General features: G+C 35.4%; 1 protein-coding gene across 2 annotated transcripts; it reads left to right on the top strand.

The window, feature by feature from the left end:
* Nucleotides 1–7,457: 7,457 nt before the first annotated feature.
* LOC132635641 (uncharacterized) lies at nt 7,458–14,245 on the top strand. 2 transcript variants are annotated; one of them, XM_060352117.1, is made up of 6 exons: nt 7,458–7,833; nt 8,980–9,100; nt 11,144–11,280; nt 11,385–13,075; nt 13,298–13,619; nt 13,742–14,245. In XM_060352117.1, the coding sequence occupies exons 2-6, from the start codon at nt 8,997–8,999 to the stop codon at nt 14,170–14,172; spliced, it is 2,685 nt and encodes an 894-aa protein (XP_060208100.1). In that variant the 5' UTR covers nt 7,458–7,833; nt 8,980–8,996; the 3' UTR covers nt 14,173–14,245. The 2 variants fall into 2 exon arrangements, with proteins under 2 accessions (XP_060208100.1, XP_060208099.1); XM_060352116.1 differs by having other exon boundaries at nt 7,458–7,840.
* The last annotated feature ends 3,554 nt before the right edge of the window (nt 14,246–17,799 follow it).

Raw genomic sequence — 17,799 nt, 5'->3', positions numbered from 1 at the left:
CTATTGTTGACTTTTCAACCGTTGGAAAAGGACAAAAGGTCCCTGCCCAGTGCCCACTTTAATTCTTTGGGGCTCTGATCATTAATTTTTTTTATTTTTTATTTTTTGAAGCGAGCTAATTAGTTTTCATTTAATAGCAATTAAATATTAACGAATCCGATTCCTCTTCATTTTTATTGTCTCCATTTTTCTCAAGTTCTTACTTGAATAAGAAACACATTACATGAGTTAAAATTAATGGTTAAGATTTAATTAACTAAAGTAAGATTCTAACTATGGTTTGAATAATTAATAAATATTTCATATATTTGCTTCCAAAATTTTAAGAATCCCACAATTATAGCTACAACTATTTTATTGGGATACAATGTTTTTAAAATACTTATTATTAGTAATAAATGTAATACTTATCTTTTTTTTTTTAATTTGAAGTGGGCCGGGCAGGGCCGGGCCGGTGCCCCGGTGGGCCATCACCCGGGCTGATGGTGGGCCGGGCTGGTGGGCTGTCCACCTTGTCCGGCCCAGCCCCCTAATAAAACCCACCTAGCCCAGCCCCTTACACCTATTAGTGGGCTTGGGCCGGGCCGGATTCGGGCTGGCCCGGCCCACTTGACACCCTTAGTTCAATCGGTAAACGGATTGTCGGGTACGGTTATGAATTCTAGATATTTTGGATCGTGATAAACTGATTAGTCAGAACTTCACACTAAGAAAAGTAAAATAGTTATTTCATTCGAACAAAATAAAAAAGTGGCATTATAAAAATAAAAAAATGAATCCTTTTAGACATACCTGGTTTTAAATGTTAACAAATGTGATTTACTCTCTTAATTACCATCTTCTTTTCTTTTATTTGGCAAGTACAGTGATGAGTTTGAATGACAAGATTATTTTGCGTCAAAATATATTGCAGGTCGTCATAAAATTTGTAGATCTTATTTAGTTATTTATTTAAATTTCATTTTTGGGAACGGCATTTTACCAAAATGGAAAATGGTTCCTTACGATAAATCTAACTACAAGACCAACAATAACACAAAGAAAATGGTAAAATTATCAATATTGTCCTTCAATTTCTCACTTTCTTAATTTTTTTTTAAATGCAATTAGGCCGTATGGGGGTGTGTCCCTAATATATATCCAAAAATTATTTATATAGGAGTAGGAGTAGAATCCGTGACTCCCTAAAAACTTTCTGTATACAAGGAAAATATAAAATTGTATCTTCCTATAAGGCCAAAATACCGCAACAGAACAGGGGAAGATATATGGCCAAGGGTTACATGTACTAGTTCTTCTGTGTATGTGTCGAAAAGTCGCCATGTGAACCAAGTCCAGCTTATAAGATCCTTTTGCCAGTAGTCCATTGATAGAAGAGATGATTCTGTTAGGTTTTCCTATACTCCATTTAGCCAATGCATCTGCAACCTGATTAGCTTTTCTGTTGCAATTTTGAACTTTGCAATTGCCTAGTTCGATTAGTTTCTTAGTCTCCTGTATGGTGTCATTCATTTGCCATGGAGGAATGCTCTTTCTCAGCAACATATTCACAACCAAAAGAAAGTCTCACTTTCTTAAATGAAGACATTAGTTGATTACAGATTCTTTTATGTCAAGAAAAGGTATGCTCTGCACATATAAAAATAAAAGATGTTTGGGCTATTAATTTAGTTTAAGGGATAAGAACATTTGATCCGATTTAAACGTTTAATTTTCAGTATACTAAGAATTGCAAATATATATAATATTTGCATATATAAGTGATGCAACTTTAATTTCCGATATTCAGCTTGAAATAATATATGCAGACTTTAATATTGGAAACAAAAAATTGTGTTACTAATACTAGCTAGGTAGTATATGAAAATTTGTATGTTATTTTATACGAGATAGAATATGGAATAAGAATACCTTCTATTAGCAATACATAAATAATAATAGTATTAAAGTAGACAAACACACTTCTAAAGTAGGTTATTTCTGCCTAACAATCCCTGTATTATTATCCAATCTATAATAATCCACCAACTATAATTCATCACCAATTTCTTACTATTATTTACTACATCAAAAATCTTTACATTATAATCTATGCATGCATAAATAATTATAAACCAAATGGCCTCTAAAGGTAAGTTATTGTGAAAGACAAAACGACAAAAGTAGTAGAAAATTAAAAAACAAACGAACAAACAAAAAACTGATACGCGAGCTAGCTGAAACGCAGCTATGACCCTAAACCTAGTTCAAACACCAAATTTACGTAAAGTGCCTTTTTCACTATACTCTGGAAAAACAATATTCAGTAGATTTTTTACACGATGTGCAGGTTTAAAAAAGTTTCTTTTTAGCTCAAAAAAGGATTACAATTCCCGTTCTTCTTCAATTTCACGCTCTTTGTATTTTGTTGGAAAATATATACCAAGAGCACAAAGTTAAATGTTTGATAATATGAACAACAAACACAGAGTTAAAGGCTTGAAAGACATGCGAAACACTTTCCTAAAACCAATTTTTGCTCTCTCTCCTGTGAGATTGCTATCGGGTTGTAAGTAAATAGGTTTAGCGAATATGATAAGCCTTTGAAAATTTACATTGAGCAAAAGTGGAAAAATCCATCAAAGGAAAGCAAAAACTTTTATGATTTTCAAGTGCAAAATCCGTTTGTAGAAGAAAAGAGTTTTTGGAGGAAGAAGACAAGTATTGCTGTAAGACTTCAAAATTGTTTTTTGTTGTAAAATACCGATCGAATTTTTTTCCAAAAACAAAGACCAATTTGGTTTAAATAGACAACACCAGACACCAGTTAAGAAATTTTGAAAGGACATATCCTCTCATTAAAAGAAACCTTTCTTTTCAAAACACTTTGTATATAATTTATATTTAAACAAAAAATTCCCACATTTAATACTTAGCTCAGTTGGTAGAGCGGAGGACTATAGTGTGTGCCGAAATCCTTAGGTCGCTGGTTCGAATCCGGAGGCAGGATATTATTTTACAGACCCCGTGTATAGTGAGAGTTTGGTGTACCAGACTGATATTTCTTATTAATCGTATACATAGTTATCTGACCATTAACATTTGTTGAGCCAAAACTCAACTTTTAGTTAAATGGAAAAAGAAAATCTCTACCTTTATGTCAAACCCTTATTGCCATGCATGATAATGGAACGAGAGAGACTGGTATATGTAGTATAAATCGTCACTTCTTATAAAAGATAAATTTTGAGATGACATTATAAGAAAAGAAACAAGATGTTAGACCAAAAAGGAAAAATTATAGTAATAAATTATACAAAAGGATGATTCTCACGGCCGCAAGAAATTATTGACTTTAATTTCTTTATTTGCAAGAGGACCCTCCTCTTTTCACTCTATTTTGTGCCTCTTAGCTTTTATGAAGTTATAGATTATTACCTGCCCACTTTTTTAACGTAGACTAGCTGGATAGGATTTATTTCCACTTTTTCTTTCCCTTTTATTACCACCGCCAATTTTAGAGTTTGTTCCTCCGTTTCTTCTCTGAGCACCTGCAACATGTGACCGATCATAGCACATGCAAGTCACTGACTAGGAGGTCACGGGTTCAGGCCGATAAACAGCCTCTTTCAGAAATGCAGGGTAAGACTGCGAATAATAGATTCTTGTGGTCTGACTCTTTCTCGAAACGTGCATAGTGAGAGCTTAGTACACAGGGTTACCTTTTTTTTTATTTTAGCCGTCCGTCGGTTATAAATATCTATTTTATAGTTTGTAAAAACAATACCTCAATAAGAATATTCAAAGATAATTTTATGGTTTTTCTAATAGAAAATAATGGGAATTATCCATAACTAAAATGTCATTTATAAGAATAATTAATGATATAGGTAAAAAAAAGTTCCTTTTCAGGAAAAAAAAATGAAGCAAAATATCATAATTCTCCTTATACATTCTTCGATTTCATGTTGTTGTAAAGGTTTACAATTTTTTTGGTTTAAATTCATACCATAGTGGCGCTCCCTTTTATTGTTAATCTTCAAATATACAAAGCATAAACAGGGTGGCTAGGTCAAAAACAACCTCTATCAAAAGAGCTGTACAAATTGTTTGGGGGGGGGGGGGGGGGACATACCCGTGCAGCATCATGTTTTGCAATTACTATTGCAAAAAAAAAAAAAAAAACCTCCGTTAAAAGAGCTACGATATAGGGGGGAAAATGGTGAAATTTTTGCGAGCATCCATGCGCTAAATTTACAATTACTGTTGCAAAATAAATAAATAAATAAAAAAGTAAGTAATCAAAGAAACAACTAAGGTGAATAAAGTCGTTATAACAGTCCATCATTACATTTTTTTTAATATATATAGTTTACGCTTTGAGTGGCGAGGATCCTTTTATTTCTTTAGAATGGAATGTACAGGATACGAATAGCCTCTATAGCAGAGCATTTAAAAGACGTCCATCGGTACTTCTATTCCATCCGTAGACGCTTTAATCTGATTTGATTTTATTTTAAATAATTAAAATTTTGAAATTCTTATATATAGAACAAAAAAATGCGGTTTGACCAACAAAATTTAATTTATTCTTATCTACTGAATACTGATTTTTTTAACGCAATTATGCCGATATGGTGGTGTGTCTCTCTTATTGATAAAGTCATAAAGACGTACAAACATCAAAAACTCCTCCCAGGTTTTTGTACGTAAGGCAACTCAAAATACTTTTTCTCCTATAAGGGCAATAAATTGTAAGAAACAGAGGAGAAAAACATAAAAGAGAGCTTATCATAAAAATTGATTCCTTCGATGTGCATGCATAGCGGCAGCGATCTGCGCCAAGTCCAACCTATACGAGCTCTTCGCCATACCAGGTAACTCATTCGGCGAGGATAAAATTCGATTTGCTGTTCCGGTACTCCATTTCGCCAAAGCATCCGCAACTTGATTAGATTCTCTGTAGCAATGTTGAATCCGACAATTTCTCTGATTGATCAGTTCCTTAGCTTTCTGAATTGTATCGTGCATCTGCCACGGAGGTGTGCTATTACGTTGTAGCGTATCAACAACCAAGAGGGAGTCACATTCAAGAATAATATGATTCACACCATTATGCTCGCACCATCTTTAACCGTAAAGGGCTGCCTTTGCCTCGGCAAGGTTGCTATTACCTCTTCCTGTAGAAGCATGAAATGCCATTAACATAGCTCCAAAGTTATCTCTGCAAATACCCCGTATACCCGCGATTCCTTCTTGATTTTTGCTCCCATCCGTATTTAATTTAAACCAATTTTCCGATGGCCTAGTCCATTTACCAATTAAGCATTCAATGAGAGGATTTAGATCCATGACTTGAGCGCATATGATCTTCCAGTTGGTGTTATTAATATGTATTGCAAAATTACTTTGATTTACTCACCAAAATAGCGGTACAGCAAATTCTGAGGACGGCGAACCACTTGAAGGCAGTATATCACACGAAATTTTAAGAAGTGCAAAAAAGAAGAAGAATATCCAAAAATTTTCGTAAGGAAAATTTGTGAGGATCAACGAAAATATATAGCCATTGAAGCATTGATTGGGAAAAGGTTTGCAACCTTTGGGAAAAGGCTTGCAACCTTTCAGAAAGGTCACAGTTTTTAAACAAACAAAAACGGAGGGAAATTTTAAAATAATCCGGGAAAGAAACCGGTCGCGGGTCAGACACGCGGATCTGGTTCACTAACGGGTCATGATCTGGATATTTTAATTAATTAATTAATAATTAATTAAATAATAATTAATTAAATAATTAAAATTAAAGAAAATTTGGTCCAAAAAGATTATCAATTAATCATTTGACCTAAGCTGAAGCCGAGCGGCGACGACGACGTGTGGGGAGACCCTCTTCTTAACCCTTTAGCAACAAGAAGGAGTGCTTCTACTTTTAAGTAGGAGAACTTTTCTTTCCACTACCAATGAGGGACAAATGCTTATGTCATAAAGCAAGAGGGAAAAATCATTTTTCCTTCACTTCTTTTCCCTTTGAGAAGACCTACAACAAAAACATTTAGAAACATAAAGTATAACCAAATTTCACCAATTTATCATCCATGAGCAATTTATCTTTCAAAATCCCCCATGTAAGAAAAGGAATTTTAAAAGGAAGATACTTATGTCATATTCTGTTTATAAAATCAATCGAACGAAAAAATGTAATAATTAATAAATATGACGCAAAAAAGCACAAAATTTGCAAAGAGGACTTTTGGAAGAAGTTGTTTATATTATTCTAAATTTAAACTTTATGAACTTAAGCAAATAAATAAAATATAAGAAAATAATTAAAAAAAGTTTAATAATAAATAAAGCTAGCCAACAATTAGTAATGGATTAGTTAGAAGCAGGTCAAAGGGAATTAGGGAAAAGAAGGAAAAACTACTTACTATATTAACATGTGTTATTTATGTGATCCACACTGCAAAAACTAGAAAAAAAACTGCTGGACAGGTTCGAACCAGCACAACCAGGGAGAAACCATCCGCACGGTGCCACTGGCACTATAGCTACCATTGTTACAATGGGTGGCAAGTATTTATACAATGTCTTATATATATATACACACACACATACATACTATACTTTCGACCAAAGCTTGGGGGTGACGTGACATCCCCATGGGCCTTAATAGATCTGCCCCTGTATGCCGCATGATCTGTTAATAGTTATCTTGTTTTTTATTTTGCTCCTATATCAATATTTTTTAAATCTTAATTCACTCTTAACATAAACCATAATTCACATCCTCTTATTGTTAAAAGACTTAGCCAACCACAACATTGGTTGAGCCAAATTAAAACTCTACTTTTATGTAAAGGGGAAAGTAATTCTCTACCTAATTTATATGTGAGACCCTATTTTTCTCGTATTGATCAAATCAAAGTGGAATAAGTGATTAATTAATATATAGTATTAACTCTTTTTCTTTATAAAGAAATACTATAAATCTTGAAAAGACACTATAAGAAAAGAAGTAAAAAAAGAAAAGAACAAGTTGTCATGATACAATAAAGGAGAAACCATAACTCTTACACAAAAGTTCGATTCTAATAACCCTAAGCAGTTTATTATTTTTCTTTATTTGAAGAGGACCCCACTTCTTTTTGACTTTTCTCTTTAGTATTGACGTTTTACATTTTTTTTCTTTTTCTTGTTATTGACTCTTTAGATTACCTACCCATTGTAATAAGACCTTTACTTTCCCTTTTCCGTTTTATTATTACCACAACCGAAATATTTAGGGTTTTCATTCCTCGATTTCTCCTCCCAAACAACGTGCCACGTGGCACACACCTGAGCAACGTGCCACCACAGCATGTTGCTTTCGGACAAAGACAGTTACTGTTTGACTAGGGTTTTTGGAAAGTGAGTGGGTCTCATAAGCATCCCCACCTGTGGCGCTGACGTGTCCTTTCCTGATTGGATAGTGATTTTCTTGTGGTCCATTTATGCAAGTAATATGTGTACAGATTACAAAGATAAACTAGAATTTAAAGCCTCTGCACTTCACTGCTCCTATATAAACCTTTCCTTTGTGCCTTAAATATTATATTATTATTGCATTTCTTTAATGTCTAATTAAGAGTCTTTTCTTTTCTCCCTCATTTGTCTGAGTGTTTTACACACTCCCCCTCTCTCTCTCTAGAATTTCATTTCAAACCTAGATTTTCTCTTTGTTTTGCCTTTGAATACCGTTCAAACGGTGTCTTTAGTTCTTAGTTTTGTGTCGTGGTGGAGGTTTTTTTGTCAGACGTGGAGAAATTTTTGTGGGTCGAAAAGTGAGTGTTATTCTGATCTGAGGTCTCGATTCAGGTGAAAGGTACGTTTTTCTCTTCATTTCTAATTGTTTTTTCCAGTTGGGTTTTTTATTTACTTTTTGTTTTTGTTGGATTCTTTACTAGCTAATTTTTTATGACTTTTCTGGAAATGAAATAATTACTGTACTTTTTTTTTTGTGTCGTGTATTTTTGGTTTCTACTTTGTTCTGGTTGGTTGATTTATTTTTTCTGTACTTCCTATCTGGGTTTTGTTTTACTTATCGTTTTACTGTGGTTCTGGTTATAGCTTTGATTTTTTGTCTGTTGGGTTTTCCTTCGGGTATATCGAAATCATCGGCGACTCGCAAAACCCTAATTTGGCTTTTGGAGTTTTATGGATGACTTTTGCTTAGATCTGATATGAATTTAGCTGGTCTTGATTGTGTTACAACGATTTTATGTGAATCTTGGAACTTTTGACGAAGCTTTGTCTTTTTTACCTTTTCAATTTAAGTGAATTTGGTTAGAAAACCCTAAATTAGCTTGAAATTCATTCGTATGCGTCATATGGTTTCATTTTAAGGTTCATTGATCTTATTCAGGCATTTGTTAGATTGTAACGCTTGCTGATTGAATGATGGGTTGATGAAAAGAACTATTTTTCCGTCTATTGAGAATTAGGGTTTCTAGCATTTGTTCCATTAAAGGCTTTCACACTTATTCACTAAAAAAAAATGGAGTGTATTAGTGTGTTTTATATTAATCATGTCATTACTATTGCAATTAATGTATTTGATTATATCATGGAACTAGATGACATGACTTTGAATTTACAGGTGCACATATACAAACACATGTAGATCTGTATATATCTTGGATATGTTCGAGTTTTGATTCGATGCAAATTATATTTATTTGTGTGTACAAATTATTTTTATCTTCGATATGTTCGAGTTTTGATTCGATGCAAATAATAGTTATTCGTGTATACCGATTATTTTTTATCTTCGATATGTTCGGGTTTTGATTCGATACAAATAGTATTTACCAATTATGTTTATCTTCGATATGTTCGAGTTTTGATTCGATGCAAATAATATTTATTCATGTATACCATTTGTTTTTATATTCAAATTACTTATCATTTCTCCAACTTTCTGATTGGAATTTCATTTTGCGGTGGTGAACTCGTCATTTCCAGTTCTTCTCCTTTTTGACATGGAGAATAGCGCCACATCGGTACGAACTGAAGCGATATCGATAGGTCTTAATCTTCCAATGCCGGTGAAAGAGAAAGGAGACTGTCAGCATTTTTCGATGCGGTTAGTCTCCAATCTACTTTTGTTATCTTATGTACTACTCCTCCCAAATTATGTTATACAATTTGGATTTCGAGAGTCAAATAAGAAAATCTTTGACCGCAATTTATTTGTATGCCCTTGAAATATTTTAAATTGTTAATTATTGTGACTTATAGTACTTTTTATTCAGTTTCTAAATATGTAGATTATTTTTCAAAATACTTAAATATTGTATGTCCTAATTCTCAAAATAAAGAAGTTTGACTCTCGAAATCAGAACGGTATCACACAAAATGGGAAAGACGGAGTAATACTTACTGAAGTTTTTGTTTTTTCTTTTTCCTTTTCGCTTCTTCGGACCTTCGGTTGACTTAATTAAGTGATTTAATCTCAATCTTTTGTACTAACATGAAATTATGTCACCTATAGATTTTTGCCTCTTACCGTCTCACTGCTTACAGTATTAATTCGAAGATGTGTATGTATTAACTCTCTTTGGTTGATCTTCAAATTGGTCAAATTACTCTGAATTACCTGATGTAAAATTAGTCTGGGATAATGTTATATTGGAGTTGGAAGTTTACTTAGCCGTCTCTTGAAGTTGGAGCCTGTAGTACTCTCTTCATGATACTAGTGAGGAAGTTCTCATTTTTTTTCCATGCATTGCTATTTATGTCAAGATAAAAGATGAGGGGCAACAACAGCAACAACATACCCAGTGAAATCCCACAATGTGATGTCTAGGGAGGGTAAAGTGTACGCAGACCATAACCCTATCTCGGAAGACAGGAAGGCTATTTCCGAAAGACCCTCGACTCAAGAGAAATCACAACGAGAAAGGTTAGATAAGCACAAGCAGTTCAAAGCAGAATGCAAATGAAACTAAAGAAAGCGAATAAGACAGAATAAAGCAGTCTGAAAAAAAAAAAAAAAAAAAAGGGGAACAATAGCTACCACAGATAAATAAGATAATCGAAGTACAAGAAACCACATATAGTAGCAAGAAACAAAGGGCAATAGACTATAGATCGAAACAACGACTACCTACTAGCCTTCTACCCTAATCTGAGTCCTCCAAAACCTCCTATCTAGGGTCATGTCCTCGGTAAGCTGAACCTGCGCCATGTCCTGTCTCAGCACTTCTCTCCAATACTTTTTCGGCCTACCCCGACCTCTTCTGAAACCATCCATATCTAACCTCTCACAGCTCCGCACTGGAGCGTCTCTGCCTTTCCTCCTCACATGCCCAAACTATCTCAGCCTCGCTTCCCTCATCTTGTCCTCCATTAATGCTACTCCAACCTTATCTCGGATATCTTCATTCCTAATCCTATCTCGCCTGGTGTGCCCACACATCCACCGCAGCATTCTCATTTCCACAACTTTCATCTTTTGGACATGAGAGCTCTTGACTGCCCAACACTCTGCCCCGTACAACAAGGTCGGTCTCACAACCACTTTGTAGAACCTGCCTTTAAGTTTTAGTGGCACCTCAGCACTCCTGAAGCAAGCCTCCATTTCATCCACCCTGCGCCAATACGATGTGAGACATCATCATCAATATCCCCATTTTCTTGTATAATAGACCCGAGATATTTGAAACTTCTTTTCTTTGGGATGACCTGGGTACCAAGCCTCACTTCCATGCCAGACTCATGTGTCACGTCACTGAACTTGCATTCCATGTACTCTGTCTTGGTCCTACTCAACTTGAACCCTTTAGACTCCAGAGTTTGTTTCCAGACCTCCACTTAGCGTTCACTCCGCTGCGTGTCTCGTCGATTAAGACTGTGTCATCCGCAAATAACATACACCATGGCACCCCACCTTGAATTCGCTGCGTCAGACAATTCATCACTAGAGCAAATAAAAATGGGCAAATAAAGATGAGGGGATTTCTATGAAAGGATACAATGCTTTCTGAATCTGCTCTCCTCCATTTCATCAGACACTCAAATTATCCAATTTGTGTATATATATATTGTCGACTAGCTAACAAAATCATATTTTCTCCATGGCCTTAAGATTCTCTAATATATTGTTGGTCATTTTCTTTGTGAACAGTCAATATGTTGCTGATCAGATGAGAAAGAAGGACATGCAAATTTGTTCACCTTTTGGATCAAGCAGTATTGTTAGGGCATTTGTCAATCCAGCTACCAAGGAATGTTCAGCTCGAGAAATAGAACTAACGGACCCAGGTAATTTAAGAGTATTGTTAGGGCATTTGTCAATACAATATTTAGATTTTGCACTTGTTCATTGCTGCTAGAATTGACAATAATGGTTTTGGTTTTGAAAACAGTTGCTAACCTGTTGAACAGCAGTACAAAGATTGCAGTTACCGAGCCAATTCCCTCAAATGATGGAAATGACAAAGTAGTTCCTCATGACGGTATAGATAGTGAAATTGATCCAGAGAAAGAAAAAAGCTCTCAAAATGGACAGAGAACTGCTTCAAACACTTCAGATCAAATAGAAGTTCTTAGTGGTAGCAAAGAAAAGGTTCTTAATATGAGAAGTGTGATGTTACGTGGATCACCTTCTTTTGGATCGAGAAAGGGAACTGACAAATCTAAGGGGAATGATGCAAATTTGGCTGAAAATAGACTGTGCGATTTGCATGAGGATATTGCAAGTGATCTACCGCCCAAAAAAACTAAAAAAACGCGGTTGCTAACTGACTTGTTGCGTGGAAATGTCAATTTGGAGATGAGTCATGCCAATGCAGAACGATTTTTAGCGAATACCATGCCTATGTTGCATTCTGAGACAGATACAGTTGCTACACCTACGGATAAGGTGTCTATTCTTGAAAATGTAGGCAAAGGTATAAAGATTTCTCGGAAGAAGAGGAATATGTCTCAAGAAGACGGCTCCAAGTCAGGGATGAACCTAGATGGTAAGATGGCTAAAAGATTGAAGGCGTTAAATCAAAATCAAATAGCTAAGAGGAGTCCTATGGAAATTAAAGTTACTGATTCACGTCGAGGAGAGAATGGATCTGATAGAGAACGTCTGCAGAGTGGTAGCAAAAGTGTGAAGAATAAGCATATAAGTGATAAGGACTCTGGAGTAAGTAGAAAGAAACATAAGCAAGCTCAAGTTGTCGGTGGATATTCTCTTCAAATGCCCTTGGAAAAGAAAAATAGTACTGGTATTGGAACTAGTGGATACGGTGCAAATATTCTTTTTCACTCATCACATGCTTCCCCAAGTACTGGGAAAGTTGAACTTCGTTTGAGGAATAACAACGAATCATTGCGGGGAAAAGAAAGGGATTTTGGTTTGAGCTTGAACAGTAACAAGTTGCTCGAAGTTAGACATGCCTCTTCTCGTATGAATGTGGTACCAGATAAGAATTTGAGAAGAGATAGTGTATCAAAAGGGGAAGATGTTGTACAAATGCCGATTGGTATGGGAATGGTGACTCCTCAGCCAGAAAAGGAGTTATCTATTAAAGAGAAGTTAGACTGGTCTTTAAGCAGCTTCAAGGGTGCTCAGAAACATGTTGGCATAGGAACGGTGACTCCTCAGCCAGCAAAGGAGTTATCTATTAAAGAAAAGTTAGACCGGTCTTTAAGCAGCATCAGGGGTGCTCAGAAACATGTTGAAAATTACCCAACCCAAAGCAAAACCACAATAAATTGGCCATTGGTTCTACAGAAGGGCAATAAGAGTTGTGATCTTCTCAGGTCAAATATGTCTGAATCGGGTCAGTCATCAGGGAAAGAAGTGAACTCTCTTGTACCAAATGTGTTTGAACCAGGTCATTCTTTGAGAAAATCTCTTTTCAGGCGGCCACATGTGTCCGAAACAGGTGGATCTTTGAGGAAAGGAGTGAACCCTCTTGTAACACAGACAAATGTGCCTGAAGCACGTCAAACTTTGAGGAAAGGAATGATTTTCGACCTCAACCAGGGAATTGCTCAAACACCACCGAATTGCTCTTCAGATCTGCTTCAACGAGGAAATTTTCAAATTCAAAATCCAATGGTACTGGCCTTTTCTTATGTTGGTAAATTGTTACAATTGTTGTTACCTAACACTAATTGCCTAATATCCATGGCTTCTATAATGTGTAAAAGGTAAACTTTCCCTCAAATTTGTTCTTGTAATGCTAAAACAGTGATGGCGTGGGTATGCAATTTTTTTTCTGAGTACATTCTCCACTTATCTAATGTTAAAGCGACTAGTACTGAGATGGAGCATGTTCAGGAGATGCAGTTCAAACTATTCGGCGCTTCAACACAAATTCAGCAGAGACTATCAAACGGATTGCAAGTTTCTGCTCTTGTCCCCACCAGATGGGGGTTACAGCATGGCGAAGGACCAAAACCTGTATGGTTTCCTGCTGGACAGAACATATCCTTTGGACAACCTTCAGGCTCAGTTCAGAAGGGTCGGACAATTAGTGATATAAAGACTTTAGAATCAAAAAGTTCAAACAAGACAGGAAACCCAGGTGTGGGGGCTTCAAACTTCAAACAGAGACCTTTCTCTCCCTACATCAACCACCCACCTATTCCTTACTTCAATGGTAAGTTGAATTCCCAACAAATCCATATGATTGATCCTTTTTTTTTTCTTAAAATCATATGATTGATCCATTTACTGTTTCACACAAATGAATGATATTATAAAAGGCTGTTAATTTTACAGATCAAGTATCTCTTCAAACCCAACTACAAGAGGAAAAAAGGAAACCTCATGCAACTGCACGACTTGGCGGAACAAAATTGCGACAGTCAAGTGGCCTCCTGCGCACCACTAGAGTTCCTGAGTCAAGAGGAATTTTCGGTGCATCAAGTTCTAAATTTGTTCCGTTGCAGGATGATAATACTTACAAATCATTGAACGCAGATGGCTGTAGTACCCGTGTAGCTGTACTACCTGTTAGAAGAATTTTTGAAAAGGACCCTTCTTGCCTTTTCAATCAAAATCCTGCTGACATTGCCCATGCCGATGATGACACCTATATGAGAACTGTTGCGGATCAAAGAGTTCATGGCAAGAGTGCGTTGAAAGAGAAAACTAGTCAAAGGAGAAAAGAAAGACCAGGAAGACTGCCGCTAGGATGCTGTGCATCCTAAATGCTATCTTTGTCTTGAGCATTAAGGGGATAGAGTTACTGCTTGGTTTCCTAGATACCTTTTATTTGTTTTATCTTTTTTTTTTTTAAAAAAAAAGTTTTAAATAGACATAATAAGAAACAGTTTCAGAAATTTAAGGACATTTTGAGAGATAAAGTCTCATGCTGATAAAGTCTTGATACCTATTTAAGAAAGTGTAGCTCTTGAAGGAGCTGCTGTCATGGTGAGTACACTTGTGTGTTGTATCATTATTGTGAAAATCAAGATTTTAATATTTTCTTGATATGTTTTGAACATTTTGAGCAGAAAGTTTATGAGACAAATCAGCTTTGACCTTCATTTTTTTTTTCTGGTATACATACTGATTCTTTTATTTTAGTCTTCCCTAGGCTGTTTATTTTCTCAAGAGGAATGAGATGACCAGAAATCAGGATTTTTGGTTATATCTCATGTTTGCTAATTTGTTATATTCTCAACAGTAATGAGGTGATCCTTTAAACTTCTCCAGTTAGTGAGAAGCACTTCCTAAATTTTACAGGCTACTGTTTTGGTTGCAAAAGTCTCTGTTTCTGAAATATGATTTCAATTTGGGATTTCAGAAATTCAAATGTCTTTTTTTTTTTTTTTTTTTAACTTTTAAAATTTTGGCACAATCTAGAATAGTTCCTTTCATGTGGTATAACTATTATTTTCTTTATTACAGAATCTAGCGTAAGGAGAGATTAAACTATTGGAGTTTTGGATCTCCTAACCAACTTTCTTTTTCCAATTTGAAATAATTTTAGATATTAGTTTATGTGGTAGAATTTTTCCTGTTAAAGGTTCGACCCCTCCAAGATCTCACTAGATACCTTTGGGGTCGTTCGGTGGCTGGTTAAGAAGGTTTTTTATTTTATTTTATTTTTAATAGGTATTAAAATTAGCATAATTAATTGTTTTGTAGCTTTATATAAAATTTAGCACATCAATATAGTACATGTTATCATGTACAATTTCATATAAATAGAATAGGTATAAGCTATAGGTCAAATTATATTTTATGTAGGATAGAAGAAGAGATACTCCCTCCGTCTCAAATAAGTGTCGTTTTAGCTTAAAAAAATTTGTTTCAAAATAAGTCTTACTTTAGGAATTTCAAGACCAAAGTTAGCAAGTATTTTCAACTATGCTCTTAAAATTAAAGAAATAGTCCTCTTTAATATTACTCAATTCTTAAAAAAAAAAAAAAAAAAAACTTAGTAAACTATACTTTATATTGATTGTTTTCCTTAATGGGCTAAACAAAGCTAAGATGACACATATTTTCGGATGGAGGATATATAAATAAACCCGTATCGTTGCATAATTAATCTTTAGATTTTAAAACCACCAAATGAACGACCCCTATATTAATCTAAGGTGCAAAAAGTATAACTCTCCTCATAAATTTTGAAGAAAAGAGAAAACATACTGCCACCGTCTCAAAATAAGTATCATTTTTGTAAAAACACATTGCCCCAGATATTTGACGCTTTAGAAATTCTAGACAATAATTGTCCCACAGGCACCTTTCAAATTTCGAGATTCAAATAAGCCTTCTTTGTCCGTAATTTTTTGTCACGACCCGACTAGGGCCGCGACGGGTACCCGGGGCTAACCACCGAGCACCGCTCGTTTCCTCACTCGTCATAACCATTTTACATTTCTTTATCATTCATAATCTCATAATCATAAGACAACCATTTTTCATTTAAAAAAACACGAATCATTTTATATACATGTGCCCTTTAGGCTATCAAAATAACATATACAAATATAACATAGTAATCTTGTGAGACCATCTAACCCACACTGCGCGTCTACGAGCCTCTACTGACATATTATACATATAGAAGGAACAAGACTCCGTCGTGCGCGAAATACATATATGAACCAAAAGAATAAACATAAGCACCTCCGAACAATGGAGTGCTCTCAATCAGCTGACAGCTACTAAGAATCTGGATCAAGCTTACCTCCCTGTCTACCTGCGGGCATGAACACAGCGTCCGAAGAAAACGGACGTCAGTACGAATATTGTACTGAGTATGAGAGGCATAAACAATAACAATATATCAATGAAATAGGAAGGCATCAATGAAATAAAGAGGCATCAAGAAAGAGCAATCTGTACTGGCTGTCAAATATAAATGAAATAATGCATGTTGACTTACTCATAATCATTATCATGTCATGTATGTATACATATATAAACTGCCTGTCCATATAGGTACGGTGTGATAATGTATAAGCTGCCCGTCCATGTAGGAGTGGTGTAATAATCATAGCCTGCGTCCAGGCCTCCCGCGTCCGGGGTATAAGCTGCCCACTATAGTAGTGTGCACATCTACGTGCCTGCCCGGCCGACTATAGCGCGGCGCGGTGTGAGAAAATACATACATATATATAAAAAGCATGCATAAGAGCCCAATCAAAAGCCATAACTATATCGGAGTGACGTAAGGTCGGTGGCTTCCGACGTCATTATGGAACATTCATTGACATCTTGCCTCACCTTGAAGGAATTAGCATATAAGGTGAGTGTAAGCAATAAATATCATCATTAACATCATAGGATCATCACAACATGAGTATTGGGATTTCTATACTTTACTCATTACCTTGTGTGGCTAATTATGGACATAGACTCATATTTTCCGGAACTTAAGGGAACTCATGGATAAAAAGAGAGTCAAGCTATAAGATTCATGCCATAGAAAGAAAGGACTAGCCTCAAATACCTTGAACTCTATCTAATGTCCAACGTCTACTTCTCGAGCTCGCAGGTCTAAAATTAAGATAACATAGGCCACAGTTAGATTATCCACATCACTTACTAACTAATCCAAGTACGAATGAAACTTAACAAAATTCGGGCAGCATTTCCCCTGTAAACTTAACAATCCTCGAAATTCCAACTTAGCCAAACATCAACAAAAATACCAACAACAACAATACCAACAGTTTCATATCAAACTAGAATTAAATCCATTCTTAAATTACTCCCAAAACAGCCCAATATACATTCGGATGCCAATGCTTGTATACACTTCTTTATTTCCGTATATCCATAATATAACAACAACAACTACAACCAATCCCCCGATATTCCAGCCCACAAAACAGTCCATAACGACCATAAAACAGTCCCCAAAATATCATCGCAAAACAGCCACAAATATTATACCAAACAACTCCAAAATATAGTCACAAAATAGCCACGAAAATTACATAAAACAGCCCCAAAATATTGTCACAAAACAGTCACGAAAATTACATAAAATAGCCCCAAATATCGGCACAAAACAGCCCGGTATACGCTTTGTATACAATATCTTTATACACTTTATTCTCCCAAATTCAAGAACAACAACTTATCAACAACATCAACAACAATATCAACAATTATTATACATCATAACTCAGCTAATTCCATCCATTTAATCCACCTAAAGCAGCCCCTTAATCCATAAATCCCAACAAAACAACAAACGAGTTTATGATGCTATTTTCTCCGTTCTAATCCGTTAAAACTCTAAATAAACTTGTTAACCATGAAAAATGGACCTTAATATTACCTTCAGTATGCAGCAACCACTTCCACCCTCT

Source organism: Lycium barbarum, chromosome 4, assembly GCF_019175385.1.
Source record: "Lycium barbarum isolate Lr01 chromosome 4, ASM1917538v2, whole genome shotgun sequence".
In the NCBI taxonomy this organism is placed as follows: Eukaryota; Viridiplantae; Streptophyta; class Magnoliopsida; order Solanales; family Solanaceae; genus Lycium; species Lycium barbarum.
This window is presented reverse-complemented; position numbering and strand designations above follow the sequence as displayed.